This window comes from Camponotus vicinus, unplaced genomic scaffold (assembly GCF_025532165.1).
Source record: "Camponotus vicinus isolate PSW18456_S1 unplaced genomic scaffold, iyCamVici1.0 SCAF_10, whole genome shotgun sequence".
NCBI lineage: Eukaryota > Metazoa > Arthropoda > Insecta > Hymenoptera > Formicidae > Camponotus > Camponotus vicinus.
In genome coordinates, this window is record NW_028141946.1 from 15041000 (window position 1) to 15062148 (window position 21149).

The window sequence follows — 21149 nt, forward strand, 5'->3', positions numbered from 1 at the left end:
AAAAGCATTTAAACGAGAAGCTTTTCTATCACTATTTACTTCCGCTTGCATTTTTAATTTCTCAATCCAACGATGAATATCGTCACTGTCATTAGGAATATCATCACAATCATTCTCATTATCATTAATATCTATCGTAATATCATTTTCTTCTCTTCTATCGGCGATTTTAATATCAAGATTCGTATGATGAATTTCAGTTGCAATATGATCTTCTAATTCTTTTTTAGCTTCCTCTGCTGGTGAAGGCAATCCTGTACTATAATATCCTTCATATTGTTGGATACTGACAGTTAATGTGAGCAATAAAATTGATTCAAATGTTTTGAATGATTGGCAACTTATCATAAGTGCAACACATCTTACAAAAAATGTTTTTATGTCAGGATGTTTCTTATCGAAACATTTCCAACGGCAAACGAGTTTGATTAAATGAGCAACATCAACTCTTATATATGTATCTGCTGGTTTATTAATTTTAAGAATTTTGATATTGTAGCTATTAATAGCAGAAAAGCATGCCGAAACATATTCTTTAATAGTCATTCGGTTAAAAGCAGATGTCATTGCACCTAAAAGAGCTCTTGAATAATCAGAAATTGCTTCTTCTGGTTTACTTGCACCCATATGTAACCATTCTTTAATCCAATATTCAATTGTATTAGTATCAGAAATTGTTTCTCAGAAATCATTTCATTAACTGGTATTATTAATCCTTCGACGTTTATAACCATGACGTATAAAAATATATGGCCACTCTGTAAATTATTTGTAATTTGAATCTTCGAAACGAAACTTCCTGTTGCATCCATAGCAATTCTTCTATATGTTTTTTTTCGACAATATTCTCTATATACATACATTTGCGTTGGAGTTCTATAATGCACACAAACTTTATCTAACGTGATTTCATGTATGCTACCGCAGTATGGAGAGGTATGTTTCATATTTCTTATAATATAAATTGGATCTTTGCCATCTTTTGGACCATCTAAAGTTTTATCGTAATATTCTTGTTTCACTTTACGAAGAATACATGGTTCATAAAAAAGGAGGTTCAATGTCACCAATTTTCATTTCTTGCATGGCTAGCCTTCTCCGCCAATTTGAGACGCCCTCAACTAATAAATCTTTACCAACTATTTGTCGTTTCTGGAAACGAAGTTGTCGTTTTACTTTTTCATGTGGAATTGTAGAAGTATCTTTTGTAACGCATCGCATAATCAAATGTTCTCCTTTCTTAGGTTCTGCATCAACATAAGCAGTAAAAGAAGATCCACATGCTTTACTTTTGCATTTCCCATTAATTATAATAAAATCCGAACGTTTATCGGAAAAAAAAACTTTTGCCCTTTTAAAGACATATGCACATGGTAATCTAAATTGTCGCCAGAATTCATCGCTAATAACATCACTCCAGACACCAGGGTTAAGGCAACCTTATGTTTTGTCCTTATATTCTATATATCCAGCTTTTATTTCACTCCAAAGTTCATATGTTATATAAAGATTAAATGTACTTAAATCGTGATTTTCTTTAGAATCTTTCGAATCTTTAGAATCCACTGTAGTATTAATTGATTCTTCAGTAGTATCTAACGAGGATGTCGTATTATCGCATTTTTCAATTTCATCATCTTTAATTTTTAAGTTTAATTTCATTTGTGAAAAAATTTTTCTTCTGTCTTCACGAACATTTATGTATACATTATGTGCATTCCATTTATTACTTAAAGAGTTACTGATATCCTGCCATACTTTTGAAGTATATGGGGGTAACTTCTTGTCTTTTAAAAGAACATTACTAAACATTTCGAGAGCTACTACAGCTTCGTTCACCGATACAATAGAAACACGTGGCATCTGTAAAAGGATTAAAAGAATGGATCTATAAAATATTATGAGTAAGTATTACTCAAAGTTTGGAACATTTTGTATAACTGTAAAAAATATTATTTATTCCTGATTATTATTTATGTCTAAAGAATTTATAAGAAAGAGAAAAAGCTTTAAGAAAAAAGAAAATAAGGAAGTAGCAGAAGAAGAAGAAAATTCTAGAAAATTATTATTAGAGAAATAAAACTTGTAACAAAGAACTACAATCTAAAATTAAAAAAAAAAATAAAAAAAACATCAGTATTTTCGAATATTTTATTATAAAATCAGTTCAAATATGATATAAAAATAGTGACATCATAAAAATACTTTATCATTAAAAGTTATATTTTTAGACGCTTGTTTAGATACACTTATTTGTATATGCTTATGAAGATTTGTTATAATAATGTATATTTAAAAAAAAAAATATATATATATATATACAGGGTGTCCCATTTTAACTTGGACAGTAAAATATCTCAAAAACTAAGCCCAGCAAACAAAAATGTTTCAGACAAAAGTTGTATGGTTTCGAGGGGGCCATAAGATGGTACCATTGGTTTGACCTTGAAGAGTCATTTGAAGGTCACGAGAAGGTCACTTCAATTTTTTTAAATGGAACACCCTATATATTTTTGCACATTCTTGTAGCTTATCTCGAGAGCTTTCCAAAACACTATAATTAAGTACCTTTTCGTTAAGTACTTTTTGAGTTATGAGGCTTGAAATAATTTCTTAATTTTACATAAACCGTAAAATATCTTGTAAAATATTCATTTTTCGATTATCTTACCTTAATACTTTTATGTACAAAATAATGAGAGGAATCAATTGGTGTAAAGAAAACACATAGGTTTTTAAGAAAAAATATGTAATTTGCAATTAACAATTACACATTTTTTTCTTAGAAACAATTATGTATTTTCTTTACACCAATTGATTCCTCTCATTATTTTGTACATAAAAGCATTAAGGTAAGATAATCGAAAAATGAATATTTTACAAGATATTTTACGGTTTATGTAAAATTAAGAAATTATTTCAAGCCTCATAACTCAAAAAGTACTTAACGAAAAGGTACTTAATTATAGTGTTTTGGAAAGCTCTCGAGATAAGCTACAGAATATGCAATGACAAATAGTAGGTTCCATTTAAGAAATTGAAGGTGACCTTCATGTGACCTTCAAATAACTCTTCAAGGTCAAACCAATCTTATGGCTACCATCTTATGGCCCCCTCGAAACCATACAACTTTTGTCTGAAACATTTTTGTTTGCTGGGCTTAGTTTTTGAGATATTTTACTGTCCAAGTTAAAATGGGACACCCTGTATATATATGTATATATGTGTATATATATATATATATATATATATATATATATATATATATGTATATATATATCTCTCTAAATATGTTTTTAATGTTTTTAGTTACAATGAAAAATAAATTATAAATAAAATAATATATCAGGTTGTCGGAAAAGTCATGACGCATTTTTTCTATGTGTTTCAAAGTCATTTATTTATATAAAGTACAAAGATCAATCAATGATATATTGCCCGTTTTGTTCGATAACCTTTTGCCATCTTTCAGTAAGTTTCATAATTCCTCGTTTATAAAAGGACCTGTCTTTATCGGCGAAAAACTGAACAAGGTGCTGATTTACGGCCTCATCGGAATTGAACGTTATACCACGCAAGGAGTTTTGAAGAGCACGAAACAAGTGGAAGTCTGACGGCGCAAGGTCAGGCGAGTATGGTGGATGTGGCAACACATCCCATCCAAGCTCCAACAATTTTTGACGGGTGATCAAACTTGTGTGTGGTCTCGCGTTGTCGTGATGAAACACCACTCCCTTACGATTAACGAGCTCTGGACGTTTCTGGATGATGGATTCGTTCAAACTGTTCAATTGCCGACAGTACACATCCGAATTGATTGTTTGGTTCCTTGGTAGGAACCAAACGCGCCGTCAGATGAACTTCTTTGAGTTCATGAGGAACCCAAACATCGAGCCTGTTTACGAATCCCAGCTTCTTCAGGTGGTCGTGAACGGTCGAATGATGGATTTTCAATATTTCTGCAATCTCTCGTGTCGTGTAACGTTGGTTTGACTCGATTAATGCCTTGATTTTGTCGTCATCAACCTCGGTGGGCCTCCCTGACCGAGGAGTGTCGTTGAGGTCAAAATCACCAGCACGAAATTTTGTGAACCATCGTTGGCACTGACGTTCTTGTAGAGCATTGTCACCGTAAACCTGACGCAATTTTGCACACGCCTGACGCGCGTTCTTCCCTTTACGGAAGTAATACAATAAAATATGACGAAAATGCACAGTTTGGTCTTCCATCTTATCCTTGTTGTAAAATTATTAAAACTCAACCAAATCGCTCAATTTTTTTTTTGGAATGAAGCTAGAACTGTCATCTGTCAAATGACATAGCAATAACATAGATGCGAATGACTCTAGTACCTTAAAAATGAACTAGCGCCATCTATTTGCCAAAATGCGTCATGACTTTTCCGACAACCTGATATATAAACAATTAATCTAGAAAAAGTTTATCTAGAAAAAGTTTAATCCCAGATCAGAAAACTATTGATTACTATTTGCACTTTGTATATATCTATTCATTATCATTAAGTATATATCTATTAAATCACATTAGAAATAATAAATTTTTATGTTAAATAAACCATAAAATTCTAACCACTTTATATGCAGTAATATTATAAAAGATAATAAAAAGAAGTCATGTCATACCAGTTGTAAAAAATTGTATATATTATTGTAAATAACAAAAATTAGTGATATTATAAAAAATTGTCAATCAAGTAAATAGATGCGATTTTATTTTACATTTTGTTAATGTTATCGAATATGATAATTCCCAACAAATAGTCAAGTAGGGGCCTACACTCGAAAAGTTATTAGATTTTTGTCATAAGGAAGTCAGAACTACTTCTTACAACACTCGTAAACAGTTGATTCATGTTAATAATTAAAAAAATAATTTAAAAAAATGTTAATTATTAAAAAAACACGACGCTGCCAAGTTTATTAGCATATTGTTCGTTATTCGCACGTAAAGATGCGTCGAGCTATAACTGTGACTCGACACAAGACACTACCGTGTCTCTTGATAAAATTTTATGACATTAATTGTGATTACAATATTAGATATTGACAACATATTAATATCATATTTTGTTTTACCTTCTAAATGAATATTATTGTATAATAATATGAATATGATATGAATTTCTTTAAGAATAAATGAAAAAAGGCAATTATAACAATAAACCTAGCAACACATCAGTCACATATAAACGTGTGGTCATAACCTCAATTTACTGCGAATTATGTCGCTGTGATACTAGCGCTCCTAGCGCTCTGCACTGTAATCTTAACCATCTAGACCAGTGACCAGTATTGCATATTTGCAATTCACATTCACTTTTCACTTTTTTCCTTCGTATTATTTATTATAGTTTTAACTACCAATCATCAGAAATGGATTACCAAACGTCATTAAGTGACCACCAAACAAATGCTTATAGTTATTATTACTTATGTTGTCTGGAAAGCCGAATTTTATGAAAGAAGGGGCTAACTTCACGCGCGCGTATGTTTCTTTTTCATATTATTTATTATAGTTTTGATTACTAATCGTCGGGAATGGACTACCAAACGTCATTAAACGACAACCAAACGAATGCTTATAGTTATTATTACTTATGCAGTCTGGAAAGCCGAATTTTATGAAAGAAGGGGCTAACTTCACGCGCATATGTTTCTTTTTCATATAATTTATTATAATTTTGATTACCAATCATCGGGAATGGACTATCAAACGTCATTAAACGACCACCAAACGAATGCTTATACAGTTATTATTACTTATGCAGTCTGGAAAGCCGAATTTTATGAAAGAAGAGGCTAACTTCACGCGCATATGTTTCTTTTTCATATTATTTATTATAATTTTGATTACCAATCATCGGGAATGGACTACCAAACGTCATTAAACGACCACCAAACGAATGCTTATACAGTTATTATTACTTATGCAGTCTGGAAAGCCGAATTTTATGAAAGAAGAGGCTAACTTCACGCGCATATGTTTCTTTTTCATATTATTTATTATAATTTTGATTACCAATCATCGGGAATGGATTACCAAACGTCATTAAACGACCACCAAACGAATGCTTACAATTATTATTACTTATGCAGTCTGGAAAGCCGAATTTTATGAAAGAAGGGGCTAACTTCACGCGCATATGTTTCTTTTTCATATTATTTATTATAATTTTGATTACCAATCATCGGGAATGGACTACCAAACGTCATTAAACGACCACCAAACGAATGCTTACAATTATTATTACTTATGCAGTCTGGAAAGCCGAATTTTATGAAAGAAGGGGCTAACTTCACGCGCATATGTTTCTTTTTCATATAATTTATTATAATTTTGATTACCAATCATCGGGAATGGACTATCAAACGTCATTAAACGACCACCAAACGAATGCTTATACAGTTATTATTACTTATGCAGTCTGGAAAGCCGAATTTTATGAAAGAAGAGGCTAACTTCACGCCGGTATATCTTTTTTTCGTATTATTAACTATAATTTTGGCTACCAATCATCAGGAATGGACTACCAAATACTACCAAACGACCACCAATCGAATGATAATGGTCATTATTGGATTTTAAGTAGTGGGGGGGCCAACTTCACACAGCTGAAATACTTCATACCGAGAAACATCATTCGTGAATCATTTTTAATGAATCAAGGATATTAGAAATATCTGAGAACAAGTAAATCGCCATATATGACACACGTGTATATTGAGAGAGAGAGAGAGAGAGAAAGAGAGAGAGAGAGAGAGGAGAGAGATTGACCTTTATTAGCTTTCTCAGCTATTTGTAGTATACAATTTTAAATTACATATATTAAATAACATTAAATAATATATATTCCTTTAACATTCGCTTAAATGGTTCGATCCTATCACAATTCATTTCGGCTGGTAAATCATTATATAATTTCACTCCTTCATAAAACATACTCTTTTGCGCACTTCTTGTTCTGCGAAATTGTATTGCAATATCTCCGGCCTGTCGCGTTTGTCTTTCACTTACATTTCCTACTATTTCTAGTCTATTTCGTAGCTGCTCTGTCAGCAAATTCCTTACGATCTTAAAAATAAATAAACATACATTATAATATAGCCTCTGTCTTACGGACATGAACTGCAACGCTTGCAGCATATGTTCCACTTTGGTATACCTATCACACTGTAATATAACCCTCATTGCCCGATTTTGCACTACTTGCAATTTATCCAGCTGTGTTTCTCCCATATCCATTAACAACACAATATTCGAAGTGAGGTGCTATGTGTGATTGCCTTATATACAATACATCTAGTATATGCCGATATACAATTTCCTATTCTATTTAAAAAACTCGTCTTTTTTCCTATCTTTTTTAACATATAGTCATAATGATCTTTAAATCGAAGTTTATCATCAATAATTATTCCTAGGTATTTCATTATCTCTACTCGTTCTATCTCAGTTCCGTCCAAGCATTTCAATACAATATTTCCTTTCAGTTCCTTTCTTACACTCCTAACTATCATATATTTCGTTTTTCCTGCATTCATTTTCAACTTATTTATATTCATCCATTTTTCTACCATATTAAATGCCATATTTATTTTTGACTCTAACTGCTCACTACTTTCACCAGCTACATATATTAATGTATCATCCGCAAACATTTTTATACTACATCCTTCAGGGCAAATTTTAATTATATCATTAATATATACAATAAATAATAAGGGTCCTAGTACAGATCCTTGCGGCACTCCATATTCAGTGGCAATTAATTTAGACCATTTATCATTGAAACGAACCTGCTGCGTTCTATTATTTAAGGATGATTTTAACCATTCTAAAACCATCCCTTTAATTCCATATTGATATAATTTTTCTATTAATCTTTCTCTATCTATTGTTTCGAAAGCTCGCTTAAGATCCATAAATATTACTCCAACCATTTTTCCTTCGCTAACTATTAATTTCCATTCGTCAACAACAGTTTGAATTGCCGTTTCACACGAATACTGTTTTCTAAAACCTGATTGATGTTCTGTTATAATACTATTAAGGTACAATTTCATGCAGACGCTCGACGCTCATTTTTAGCGTCAAATCTGGTCACGTGACTACATTTGACGCTCTATCTGTGGAGGAGGCAATAGCGTCAAACAGCCAGCGTCCATGCTTGTTTGAGCGTTTGCGGAGTCTGTATCCGTATTATCGACTTGTTTATCACTTAGCGTATCTTTGATAGTATATGAAACAAACAATATAATATTCTGTAATAAAAAATTACTTTCAAGTGATATTTTGAGTGCAGTAAGTGACAACACGCGCAATGTTTAGTGCATACAAATATGAGGCGTGGATTGCTGAGTGCCAGAGAATATTGACAGAGAAAACAAAAAGAAATTGAGGCTAAAAAGAGTTGCGGCAGCTCTTATCATTAATGAAATAATGAGAAAGAAGAAAAAGAGACCTTATAAAAAGAAAAGTTTTTGGGTTCGTCCATTATTTCAACTGCGACAGATTCATGGCTTTTACGAAGCCATATTTCCTACACTTTCTTTGGACGAAGACATGTTCAAAAAGTATTTACGTATGTCAACAAGTCAATTCGAGGAACTGCTTAGTTTGGTTGGGCCTCTTATTTCTAAGGAGAGTATAACAAGAAATCCTGTACCTGCTGCAGCACGATTGGCTATGACATTGAGGTAAGTTTCTTATAGCAATTTTAATTCATTATTTTCGATTGTCTACATTGTTAAAACTAATGAATTATATGCAGATACTTGGCAACAGGTGACTGCATGACTTCGACTGCCTATCAGTATCTTGTTGGGTTTACTACAGCAAGTAACATTATTGGGGAAACATGCGAAGCCCTTTGGAATTGTCTCAGCAAGGAAGTACTGCCATTTCCATTGAAAACAACAGACTGGTTGAACATTGCTCAAAAGTTTGAAAACCAATGGCAGTTCAATCATTGTATAGGTGCTATTGATGGGAAACATATTAAATAAGGTATGTAGAAATATTAAAGGGTTTAATGAATGATAAATTGCATCGGTAAATAATAATATTTTTTTGTAGTGTCCTGAGAATGCTGGCTCCACATATTTCAACTATAAAAATGCTCACAGCATTGTATTGTTGGGAATCTGTGATGCCAATTACATATTCACATTAGTTGAAATAGGTGCCTATGGCCGTCGTAGTGATGGCGGAATTTTTAGGGATTCGATAATGGGCCAAAAATTCAATAAGAGACAAATAAATCTACCGAAACCAAAACGGCTGACGATCGATGGAATGCCTTTGCCGTATGTTCTTGTCGGCGACGAAGCATTTCAACTAAGTGATTATTTACTTCGGCCGTATCCTGGAAGAGGAGGTCTTAGCCAAGATCGGAGCATTTTTAACTATCGTCTCAGCCCTGCTCGAAGAACTATTTAAAATTCCTTTGGAATATTGGTCAGCCAGTGGAGAATTCTGAAAAGACCTATCGATGCTACTGTTGATAACACAATTCACATGATTAAGGCCATCATATGTCTTCATAATTGGCTACGGAAGCGTAACGATACAAATGAGTATATTCCACCAAATATGGTTGAATAATATGATCCTAACGGTTCTGCATCTTGGAGACAAGAAGTAAGATATTCGGCACTCCAAGATGTTATTGTTTACGGTAACCATAACAGTAGCCGATCTGCCATAACCATTAGGGAAGAATTTTGTGATTTTTTCACTGGAGAAGGAGCTGTTCCCTGGCAATATAATCGTAACTAAAACAATCCCTTTAATTTGAGCGATGATGGAATAGCTTAGTACATTTTAAGTAGGATTAATTCACATGCGCGTGAAATTTTTTTTAACTTTATTTTTAATACGCTTTCTGTTCGGTTATGTAAAGAAATTTCGCAAAAATTCGAAAAATACAAATAAAGTACTTGTTGCAGTTTTATTATAGATATAAGATTGCTAAATAAAAATCACAACTGAATTTGGCAATATTATTGCACACTTCAATATAGTACTTGCATGTTTTACATATAAAATATATACTTACAACCTATAATATATATAAATTATAATGTTATATTAATGTATTAAACTATTTTTTATATATAGGCGAGTTTTTTTATTCATCGATTGATCAATCACATTATGCGCAAATGCAACTTTGCTCTATAAAAGCTGCATTTGCGCATAATGCGATTGATAAATCAATGAATTTAAAAACTCGCCCATATATTATATTTTTGTATATAATATATAAACTATATTAAACGAAAACATAATATTTTTATTGCGTTTCCTCGATATTCGTTTTATTGCATTTCCTCATTCATCAGTCGAGTGTTGACCATTTTTACGATGTCCAATAGTGTTTCCATACGTCTCGCATACGGTATTCGACGTAATTGGAGTCCTGCTGTATGCAACATAGCGTCAACTTCATTCGATGTAGGGGGTGCTGGTAAAACGACATTTGACTCCTCTCTACACAAGACATCTGCGATTCTATTCATTGCGCTTACAGATTCTTCATCTGTGACTGTGTTTCTGCGAGATCTTCTATAGCGTGAGTTTGATGAAGCTGTAACATAATCGTCATTGCCATTATTATCATTATCATCATCACTATTGTTATTATTATTATTAATCTGTTTACACTCTAAGAAAAAGAAGGAAATAGAAGGATATTGGTAATTTGACCTTAAGGAAATTGATGAAACAATAAAATAATGACGATGCAACGTGCAAGTTTCTAATTTGCACTATTTTTATATTAGAATATCTATGAATTTCCCATACTTGATGCTATGCTGCTAATGTCAACATCTCTGTCGCCATCATTTGGTGTAGTTATATAATCAGCTTCTTCTTCTTGCAAATCCTGACTCGCATTTGTGTGGGTTCTACAAAGGAAATTGTAATAATAATAATAATTATGAAACCAATACTAATAAGATTTAAAGAAAGAAGTATTACGGTCGTAAGAATCGCGCAGAAATTCTATCGCGTCGTAATATTTCCACTTCTCCTTAATGTCAATTCTTGCGGAACCGCTGGCATGCTGCTCAGCTTGAACAAATTTTCGGAATGTGTCTCGCAAGCTTTTAAATTTTTTTTTAGCATCTGCTGCATTTAGTTTGCCTATAACGGTAAATTACAATTCAAGACGAGGCTCAAATCACTTATGTGAAGAGACATATTATTCCTCACCATTCAGTTCTGCGGAGACTTCATCCCAGAGACGCCGTACAGTCTCTCGATTTCTTTGGTCCAAAGGTAATGAGAAATCCCATAAAGGAGTTCGTTTCTGCACTTCCAGAATGAGAAGTTCTATGTCTAGATCGGTCAGTTTGTTTCGGGCAGTTTTTGCGATGGGTACTCCAGTCGATTTTCTGGAGAGTCTTACCGGTTCAGCTGCAAAATGACGAATTACAAGGATTTGTCATTCTCAAAAAATTTTCAAAGTGTCTGGTTGTGCGGCAACCACACGAATAACTATATATTAATGTCCGGCTATAACGTAAATATAGACTCAATTTAGGGGATTTTGCCGAACGAAAAACGGACGTTTATTCACATGCGTTGCCAGACAAGCAGACAAAGCCAAAAGTTTTAGAAAATTATAATATTCTAAAATTCGTGACGTGTTGTTTACTTACGGATATTCGGATTTAAATTCTCCTGGTTATCCATAACGATTGCCTCTATGTTGCCTGGCATCATACTCCGCCTGACAATACTTTTTCCGTCATCTGTAAAATTCATTTGCTTAATTAACTTTAAAATAAACACAATTATACATTACATACCTAGCATGGGGTAAAAGTAGTAATTCTCGTCAATGTAAAACTTGTTGTAACCCTCTAGACAGGAATGACCTTGAATCTTCTCGCAAATTTCCTCGCACAAACCACAAGTATACACAATACGAATTTGCTAAATATGTAAAAAAAATGTATCATCAATTATTCTATTTTTTTCTGTAATAAAAAGCATATTTGAAGGTTACATTGATACCACTATAATTTTAATTGATATTTACCTGTTGGGAATCCATCTTGCTCTCTACTATAATAGATATTTAAACTAATACCGGAATCGATATAACTTTGTGGTAAATTTTTAACAATAATATATTTAATAATTCAGAGGGACGCGAAATATAGCCTAACCATGTTAGGTCCACGAGCCTAACCACTGGATTGACTGAAATGAGCGTCGAGCGTCAAAGCACAGTTTAGCTTTTATCTCTCGACGCGGGAATTTAAAAATCTATCACGTGACCAGATTTGACGCTAAAAATGAGCGTCGAGCGTCTGCATGAAATTGTACCTTTAGATTCCAGATACATTTCAATTTGCTTCTTTACCACTAATTCTAAGACTTTCTCATATATTGGTAGCATATTAATAGGTCTATATTCACTTGCTTTTTTAGCTTTTTCTATTTTTGGAATCGGTATTATCGTTGATGTTTTCCAACTCTCTGGACAGCAACCTTCCCTCAAAGAATTATTTATTACTTCAACAAACTCTTCTTTTATTACATTAAACGTTGACTTTAATACATCGCTAGTTATTCTTTCTTCAGTCCCTTTCTTTTTTGGTAATCTCATAACAATTTTCTCTAAATCCTCTACATTAATCATCTCAAAGTTTTCTATAATTCCTGTATTTTCAATAATATAAATAATTCTTCTACCCGTATCTCTAGACTTATCAATATTTATAGATTTCACTATGTTACTAATACTTTGTACGTAATATATGTTGAATTTATCAGCTATATTACATCCGTTAATGTCGTCTATTATCTCAAAATCTATATTATCTATATCATTTGTACCCTTTGATTCACCTCTAATTAATTCTTTCAAAGTTTTCCACATTTTCGTAGGGTTTTCTTTATTACTATCTATCATATCTTCATAATATTCCTTCTTCTTTTCTCTGATTAATTTAACTACAGCATTTCTTTCAGTTTTAAACTGCAACCAATTCTGTTCCATATTGTCGTACACTACCTTATTATACGCTTCATCCCTTTTATTTGCTGCTTCTTTTATATCATCTGAAAACCATTGTTTCCTTTCCCAAACTTTTGGAATTCTAACTTTTTCTTAGGTGCTATAACGTCCAGTGCCTCTACTATGCTATCAACAAATTTTTTCGCTCTCCTATTTACTTCCAAATCTTGACTTTCCCCCATTCTGTTTTCCACTAGACTACTAAATTCATCTATACTAAATTTACTATAGTCTCTGGCATTAAATTCTCTATACTTACTTTTAATTTTATTTAAATATAAAACGATTTTTAGCCACGCATGATCTGTTATTTTAGGTTTATGAATTACCTGTAATTGCACTTCATTATTAGCAAAAAGTAGATCAATAATTGTTTGACTATCCTTTGTGACTCTCGTCGGTTTATTAACATACTGTTTCATACCTAGACTCAACATTAGGTTTTGCAATTTCTTTGTATAGAACGAGTCTACCATAAAGTCTATATTAAAATGTCCTAATACCATACAATCTCCCTTTGTTGTTAATTCCTCTACTGTATCCTCTAAAAATCTAACAAAATCAGCGTGTGATGCACTCGGTGAGTGATACACTACCATTATCGTACCTTTGAAACCGTACCCTGAAATGGAACGTATTAAAGAGCGTTGGATTCTGACCGAACATGGTCGAACCGAATAATTATTGTTCGCCGGCGCTTGCAGCGGGGGAGGGCCGGACACTGGGCCCCGCCCCGCCGCCGCCGGACTCTCGCCGCCGGAGGAGCTATCGCTCCACCGCCTCGCCCTTCTCCCCAGGCGCACTCTCCACGGCTCATCCTCTTCGCTGTCCCCCTCGTCCTCCTTCTCTTGTCTCCCTCGCGCCGCTTCCTCCCGATGCCGCCGCTCCTCCTCCCCGGGTGGTGTGGGGGTCCTTTCCTCTCGGCGCATCCGCTCCTCGACCAGACACGGCGACACCTCCGCGATGGTGGGGAGGAGGGGGGGACGGGGCGGCGTGCCCCGCCTCCCCGCGGGGAACCCCGTGGACATCACGGGGGACCCGCATGTAACTGTCGTCACCGTGCTGGTCGTCAACGTGGCAGGCGCTGTGGACACCGCGGGCACGGCTGGTGGTGTGCTGGGCGACCTCTGGACCCCCACTGTGCCGTCGCGGATGTTCGGCGACGGGGTATACATTTTTTCTTTTATTTCTATTGCAACACACCAGAAATTCGAAATTATTTTTTTCGTCAGTAATATTTCATACTTAATATCGTATCTTACATATAAAATTGTTCCTCCTGTATTTCTATTTTCTGCATCGCATCTAATTATACTATAACCTGGAACATTCACCTCACTATCTTCAATTTCAGTAGTCAATCTCGTTTCAGATAATGCTACAATTGCAGGATTCAATCTTTTCATAATCTGATGCTGTATCTCATCTTTATGCGCTAACAGACTTTGCGCATTTGTATATAATATTAATTCTTCTTTCTTCTGTGATTGCTATTTCGTATCCTCCTAGCCGGCTCTCCTCTTCTCTTCCTGTATCGCCCTCCTGAATGTTGGACATTGCGGATCAAGCGCATCGTGCTCACCACTTATCTCCAAGTTGTATGCTTGAATTTTAAACATACAATTTACGCATCTCTTCTTGGTTTCCCTGCATTCAAATGCTTTATGTTTCCCAGCACATTTGTGGCATGTTTCATCTCGAGTACAATTTTTCACAATATGAAAATAACTCAGCATTTAAAACATCTTTTAACACTAATATGATTAAACACAGGGCACTTATTCCATCCTACACTTAGTCTTCCTTTACTCAATATTAATTCATATGTTTTTTTATCTGTTTTAATTATTACAGAACCTTCTTCCTTTCCTCTTCTTCGGAATTTACTATCATCATTTTTCTTCTCTTTAATTATTCTCTTCACAATTCTCATTTGAAATCCTTCATTCGCCGCCATTTTATTGTGCTTTTTAATTGTATCTATTAAATTATCATCATTCATTTCAGAGAGAGAGAGAGAGAGAGAGAGAGAGAGAGAGAGAGAGAGAGAGAGAGAGAGAAATTATTCGGGAAGAAAGTATCGAGATTAAGATAATCGAAAAATGAATATTTTATAATATATTTTATAGTTTATGTAAAATTAAGAAATTATTTTAAACCTCATAACTCGAAAAGTACTCAATAAAAAGATACGGTTATGCATAAAAGGGGCGTTCTCTCCGATTTGCTTTATTTTTAAATATGTTATAGGGGAGATCTTCCCGAGTAATTTCATATATATATATATATATATATATATATATATATACGAAATTACTCGGGAAGATCTCCCCAGTAACATATTTAAAAATAAAGCAAATCGGAGAGGAGGCCCCTTTTATGCATAATTACCAAAGATACTTTATTATAGTGTTATGGAAAGCTTTCGAGATAAGTTACAAGAATATGCAATGAAAAATAGGTGGTTCTAGCTAAGAAATTGAAGGTGACCTACGTAACTGTGGCACATTCACTCAAGATCAAACCAATTCCATCATCTTATGTCCTCTCTTCAAGTCAAATAACTTTTGTCTGAAACATTTTTTATTAAATGTGTACTTACAAATATAATAGCTTTAACTCTTTAAATTCCCTATCCTATACATACTGTGACCGTTTATTTTGTTATGTTGGGCTAATGTTAATTGTGGCCGGTGATATTGGCCCACGGCACACCTTCGGCGCGATCTTTTCTCAAAATGTAAAACTCTAAAATTGCCTGGGCGCCAGGTGCGGGGAATCCGCACCGCTCTAATAAAATCTCAACAAATTATATAATTTTCCACGCTCTGAAGAAGATGAAAGAATTTAAAAGCTATCGCGACGGATACTCGGCTAGCCCCGTATCGAAATTGGTAGAGGGGCGGTCCGTTTAATTAATTCACAAGGAAGGATCGAGAATACAAGGTGGCTGCAAATAAAACATAATATTTTAGTAACGAGAATAGATATATTTAACATGTGAATAAATTCCAATGGCAGACCGACTGGCGTAGATGTAAAACGATTTTATAATATTGATTACCAGATTATTAGCCGGCAGCGACGGGCCGGCATTCGAGCGCGATCACCGCGGTATCACGTGTCACGCGGCCGGAAGAAAGCGTAAAAGAAAAGTCCCGGAATTCCGCGCTAAACGAAACTTGTTAGAGTTTCGGCAGCTACGGATTCCCAAATAAATTTTAATAATGAATACCGCGGTTTTGGCTCCTTTAATGACATCCGTCTGTCGCAAATAAAATAATTAATTACAATAATGGATCTACCCGCCACACGCACAGTTGACAGAATCGATTATAGATGCGAGTCGATTATTCAGATCTACTACTTTAACGAAAGAATTGAGCGGCTACTAACGTATCTTACATAGCCGATTGAATCTAGACCTGAAAAATTATAAATAACCAGGAAGTATCAACCGATTTGAGCCTCGGGAGTATGCGAGCCGACGCCGCGACGTAGTTGCCGGTTATCGAGTACCGCAATCGCCTTCGGGCGTGAGCTCTTCGTATCGAAAGTTTAACAGGCAAAGATTCTCACAAAATCACTATAAACGCAACAAGAAAGACAATTAATTTGCCCGTCGATTATCGGTATATTACGCGTTAACGACAAGAATTTAGACAAGACTCGATAACTCAATAAAAGGCCCATTAAATTCAACGCGCACAACTACCCTCTATAATATAATACACGGAATGCGAGTCGACGCTGCAACGCAATTGCTAGCTATCGAATCTCGAGATCGCCTTATGTGTGGGGCTCAGTTAAAGTAATTTTTACGGACGAAAATTTACAGTTAACAATAATAATCGTACAATAAACACGTAAAGTGACTGTCGGCGCGCAACTGGGAGAGAGGGCACTTAATTTTACGCAAGCTCGAACAAAGTCTTTAGGCCGGCCGTCGTACGGTAAGACGCAAATATCGAGAACGCGGAAAAACGAAATTTACAATGAAATTTAGTGACGGCAGCTATACGGCCCCGACCCTGTTCGAGCTAATTCTACCTTATTACACAAAAAAAAACGGCCAGATGGGGTCGACGCTTGTCTCACCGGTGACTCCTTGCGGTTCTCCGTGCTCTCGGCATCCACTCGTCGGATCGATACCTTTGGGCCGTCGTTCCCTTCGCCGGTCCGCCGAACAGTGGCGAGCGGCAGTCCCGTCGGAATCACGCCGGCGAATTAATTGGTAATTGGGCCACCTGCGGCGCTTCCGCAACCCTCAGGATCGTCGTGTGGCCCATTTTATCCCGCGGCCTTCAGGGCCGTACCTGTGCCTGTCGCACCCCGTTTTCCTTGGATTTTTCGTAATTTCTCTCGTCGGAGCCCGTCAGGGGGAATATCTTCGGCAGCCACTCGCCGTTGATTATAAGGTTCTTCTTGAGCTCTGTTCCGGCCGAGGTGGCTCCGGCGCGGGGTCCCAGTGTTAGTTTCCCGCTGGTTGGCCTTCCCCGCTATCATTCTCCGTACCTGCTGGGCATATTAATGTTCACAGGGCGGCAGCGACAGTCTTAAGTGGACTTTAGATAAATTGGCACAACCAAATAATACTTATCCTAGCGTTTCCCTCTAATCGGCGCCTCCACTCGCCCGTCTCCTTGCATGCTGAACTCCTTCCTTAAAGTTGGAGCCACCGGATGAAATCCCGTCCGCGTTTCCCATCACGCCCGCGCTTAAACCTAATCTTATTGCTAACAATTAAATATTTATGCCAGGGAGGCGAGTATAACCTCGCCTCCAATAGCCGCTCTCTCCCTAAATTAGGGGAGAACGAGGGCCCAAATTCACTCTCGGTCGGATCTCGCGATCCTTGTGGCGGACCACCAAGTGTCACGTCACAATACATATATATAATAAAAAAATTAAAAAGAAAATGGCGTAAGAATCAACGCGCGGTAGTTGGAGCGCAGAGAAGCAACAACACTTCTTTCTTTTTTCAATATTAGTTTATTAAAAAACACATTATAATAACAAAAAACAAACGTTTCGGATCATCTTTTGATCCTTCTTCAGCGCGATATTAACAATTTATATTACAGATAGTGACGCGTTACATTAAACGAACTTGTTCTCGACGCGTAGGTGACGCTAAATTGTATCCCGCGGAGGTCTAGTAAGCGCTCTGCTTCCAACAGTCAATTAAATATACTATAGTTATGCTATGCGACGTCAAAGCAGATCTTACAAATCGAATAAAAATAATAAAATAAATACCGAAGGATATTACACGTGAATAAGCTTTTTTACTTAAATTAATAGTTAGAAGCATAGCTCATCAGATTCCGCGCTTTCTACAATTAATAATATAGTATGCCGCTGTGCGCCCCATGTCGATTCGAGATTCGATGACGAACTGTATAAATATGTCCTCGGTTGTCAAGACGTAAACATGGACTCAACTAAGGACATGCGTAGTTGACTCAACGATAACAAACATACCGACGCGTGAACGAACGCCTCATATTTTCAATAAATTATCGATTATCGTCGCAAATGTATGATACAAGCCCTCTGTATCACTCTGCAAGTTCAAGCTATTTTTTTGGCGCTTGATAAATAGCATTTCAGAGACAAGCCTTTTGCCCAACGAGGACTTCTTGTCCAAAATCTCAGATTCTTCCCAATTAAAATCATGACCGAATTCCAGTCTGTGATTAGTTATAACCGAAGGTTGTGACGTATTTCGTCGAATGTGATTTCGGTGTTCAGAAATTCGTTTTTTAAACTGTCTGCTAGTTTGGCCGACATATGACGCATCGCAATCATTGCACGAGACTTTATACACTACATTGTTACACGAATCTTTTGGCATTATGTCTTTATGGATCTTGAAAAAATTACGAAGTTTATTTAAGCCAAAATAAGAAACTTCCGTGTCATGATTACGAAGAACTCGCTTAAATTGTTCCGAAAACTATTGTTGGAATGTATGGGATTGTGAAATATGAAGAGGGTCTTTTCTCAGGGTGGTCCTCGTCGGGCTTCAAGCCTGTCCGATGCAAGGCCAATAGCAACTTCAGACGTTTTCGTATTACATGGAAAATGTAAAATAGAAAATAGTCATTGTCCAAGAGGACGCCGACTATCAGCTCAATTTTTTTTGATGGAATCTCGGATGCGATAATAAAAAGGCACGATCCACCAATCCTACGATTGTTCCCCTCTTATGGCATAGTGGATGATTCGACTTATAATTTAGATATCTCCCGGAAAAAGTAGGTTTGTGATACCAATCGAAATCGATTAAATTATTGTTCACGATTATCGTAACATCAAGAAAATTAAGTTTATTATCAACTCCCTCCTCCAATGTGAACTGAAGCCTTGGGTAAAAAGAGTTGAAGATACCCAAGACCTCACTGAACATAGAAGAGGGAGCCGCCAAAGCTATATTATCCACATACCTATAATAGAATGGTAGATTGAAGGGAACTTGTCCAATTGCTTTATTTTCCAAATCTTGCAGAGTGATATCGGCAATGATGGGGGATAGGGGAGAGCCCATGGGAGTTTCGAATGTTTGTTGGTATATTTTTCCATTAAAAGTGAAGAAAGTAGAATTTAATATAAACCGAACTGCAGTCAAGAATTCGTCGCGGGGAATGCTGCACTTTTCTTAAACACCATCTCTCTGAGACGCTATCCAACGCTAAATCTAATGGGATGTTAGTAAAGAGAGAAACAACATCCAATGATAGTAATTTAAAGTGGTCATTTCACTGTACACCTGATAGTTTTTTGACTAATTCAAAGCTATTGGCAACATGACTATGTGCCCTGGGGATAGCGTCATAGATGATGTTATGTAAAAATGCAGCTAATTGGTATAGGGGAGTGTTGATTGAGAAGACAATCACCCTAAATGGGCAGTTCGGCTTATGAATTATTTTTATTCGATTTGTAAGATCTGCTGTGACGTCGCATAACATAACTATAGTATATTTAATTGACTGTTGGAAGCAGAGCGCTTACTAGACCTCTGCGGGACGCAATTTAGCGTCACCTACGCGTCGAGAACAAATTCGTTTGATGTAACGCGTCACTATCTGTAATATACGGCGAGTTATTCAATGGCCTCTTTTAGATGCCCCACCCTGTATATATATGGTGTATATATATATATATATATATATATAAAATACAACTTTGCTTCCGCCGTTTTCCTATAGATGGCTTTAGCGGTAAGTAGTGGTCGAAATAAATAGATCATAGACGTCATGCAATAAACTTGGGCATCTGTCAACATAACCCCATAGAAACATTAGTCGATTTGTGTCTGCATCATAAAGTTATTCTCGATTGAAAATGTCAGTTACGAGCCAAATTCTCGTCATTTGCGGGAGGTTTTAATTTTCTGCTTCAATATGAAGAAATCTGTGGCTGAGGCTCATCGAATGCTCTCAAATACTTATGGTGAGGCCGCTATTAGTGAAAGAACGTGTCGTGAGTGGTTTCAACGCTTCAAGAACGGTGATTTTCACGTCGAAGACCGGCATAGCGGTGGAAGAGAGAAGGTTTTCGAAGATGCAGAATTGGAGGCATTACTTAATGAAGACTCGTGTCAAAGTCAAGAAGAATTGGCACGATCATTGGGAGTGACTCAACAAACAATTTCAAAACGCCTCAAAGACATGGGAATGATTCAGAAGCAAGGAAATTGGGTGCCGTACGAGTTGAAACCGAAAGATGTTGAACGGCGTTTGTTTGCTTGTGAACAGTTGCTTGAAAGGCAAAGACGGAAGGGATTTCTGCATCGCATTGTGACTGGGGACGAAAAATGGGTTCATTACGATAACCCCAAGCGCAGAAAATCATGGGGATATCCCGGCCATGCTTCCACGTCGACGGCCAAACCGAATATTCACGGCTCCAAGGTCATGCTCTGTATTTGGTGGGACCAGTTCGGCGTAGTGTATTATGAGTTGTTAAAACCGACTGAAACAATCACAGGCGATCGTTATCGAACGCAATTAATGCGTTTGAGCCGAGCATTGAAAGACAAACGGCCGCAATACAACGAGAGACACGATAAAGTGATTTTGCAGCATG

The 21149-nt window shown here is 36.0% G+C and overlaps 2 protein-coding genes and 1 long non-coding RNA gene across 3 annotated transcripts; 1 reads left to right on the forward strand and 2 right to left on the reverse strand.

Moving 5' to 3' along the window:
- The first annotated feature begins 7144 nt into the window (after positions 1–7144).
- LOC145960382 (uncharacterized) lies at positions 7145–9121 on the forward strand. Its single transcript, XM_083079797.1, has 3 exons — positions 7145–8718; positions 8793–9028; positions 9098–9121. The coding sequence occupies exons 1-2, from the start codon at positions 8462–8464 to the stop codon at positions 9025–9027; spliced, it is 492 nt and encodes a 163-aa protein (XP_082935923.1). The 5' UTR covers positions 7145–8461; the 3' UTR covers position 9028; positions 9098–9121.
- A 1142-nt stretch (positions 9122–10263) lies between these two features.
- Positions 10264–10926, reverse strand: LOC145960792 (uncharacterized). Its single transcript, XR_014435470.1, has 2 exons — positions 10829–10926; positions 10264–10610 (listed from the first exon to the last, which is right to left on the reverse strand). It is a non-coding gene; the product is annotated as an uncharacterized LOC145960792 (long non-coding RNA).
- A 50-nt stretch (positions 10927–10976) lies between these two features.
- Positions 10977–12712, reverse strand: LOC145960130 (uncharacterized). The gene is made up of 4 exons (XM_083079398.1): positions 11839–12712; positions 11689–11781; positions 11240–11443; positions 10977–11170 (listed from the first exon to the last, which is right to left on the reverse strand). The coding sequence occupies exons 1-4, from the start codon at positions 11843–11845 to the stop codon at positions 10977–10979; spliced, it is 498 nt and encodes a 165-aa protein (XP_082935524.1). The 5' UTR covers positions 11846–12712.
- Positions 12713–21149: the final 8437 nt, after the last annotated feature.

Excerpts from the sequence above, each read along its gene's own strand:
- LOC145960382 (XM_083079797.1), top strand. The coding sequence starts at position 8,462 with ATGAGAAAGAAGAAAAAGAGACCTTATAAAAAGAAAAGTTTTTGGGTT. Across the intron at positions 8,719-8,792 it reads CGATTGGCTATGACATTGAG|ATACTTGGCAACAGGTGACT; the intron begins GTAAGTTTCTTA and ends AATTATATGCAG.
- LOC145960130 (XM_083079398.1), bottom strand. Across the intron at positions 11,444-11,688 it reads GAATTTAAATCCGAATATCC|CTGAACCGGTAAGACTCTCC; the intron begins GTAAGTAAACAA and ends GTCATTTTGCAG. Across the intron at positions 11,171-11,239 it reads AGTCTCCGCAGAACTGAATG|GCAAACTAAATGCAGCAGAT; the intron begins GTGAGGAATAAT and ends TTACCGTTATAG.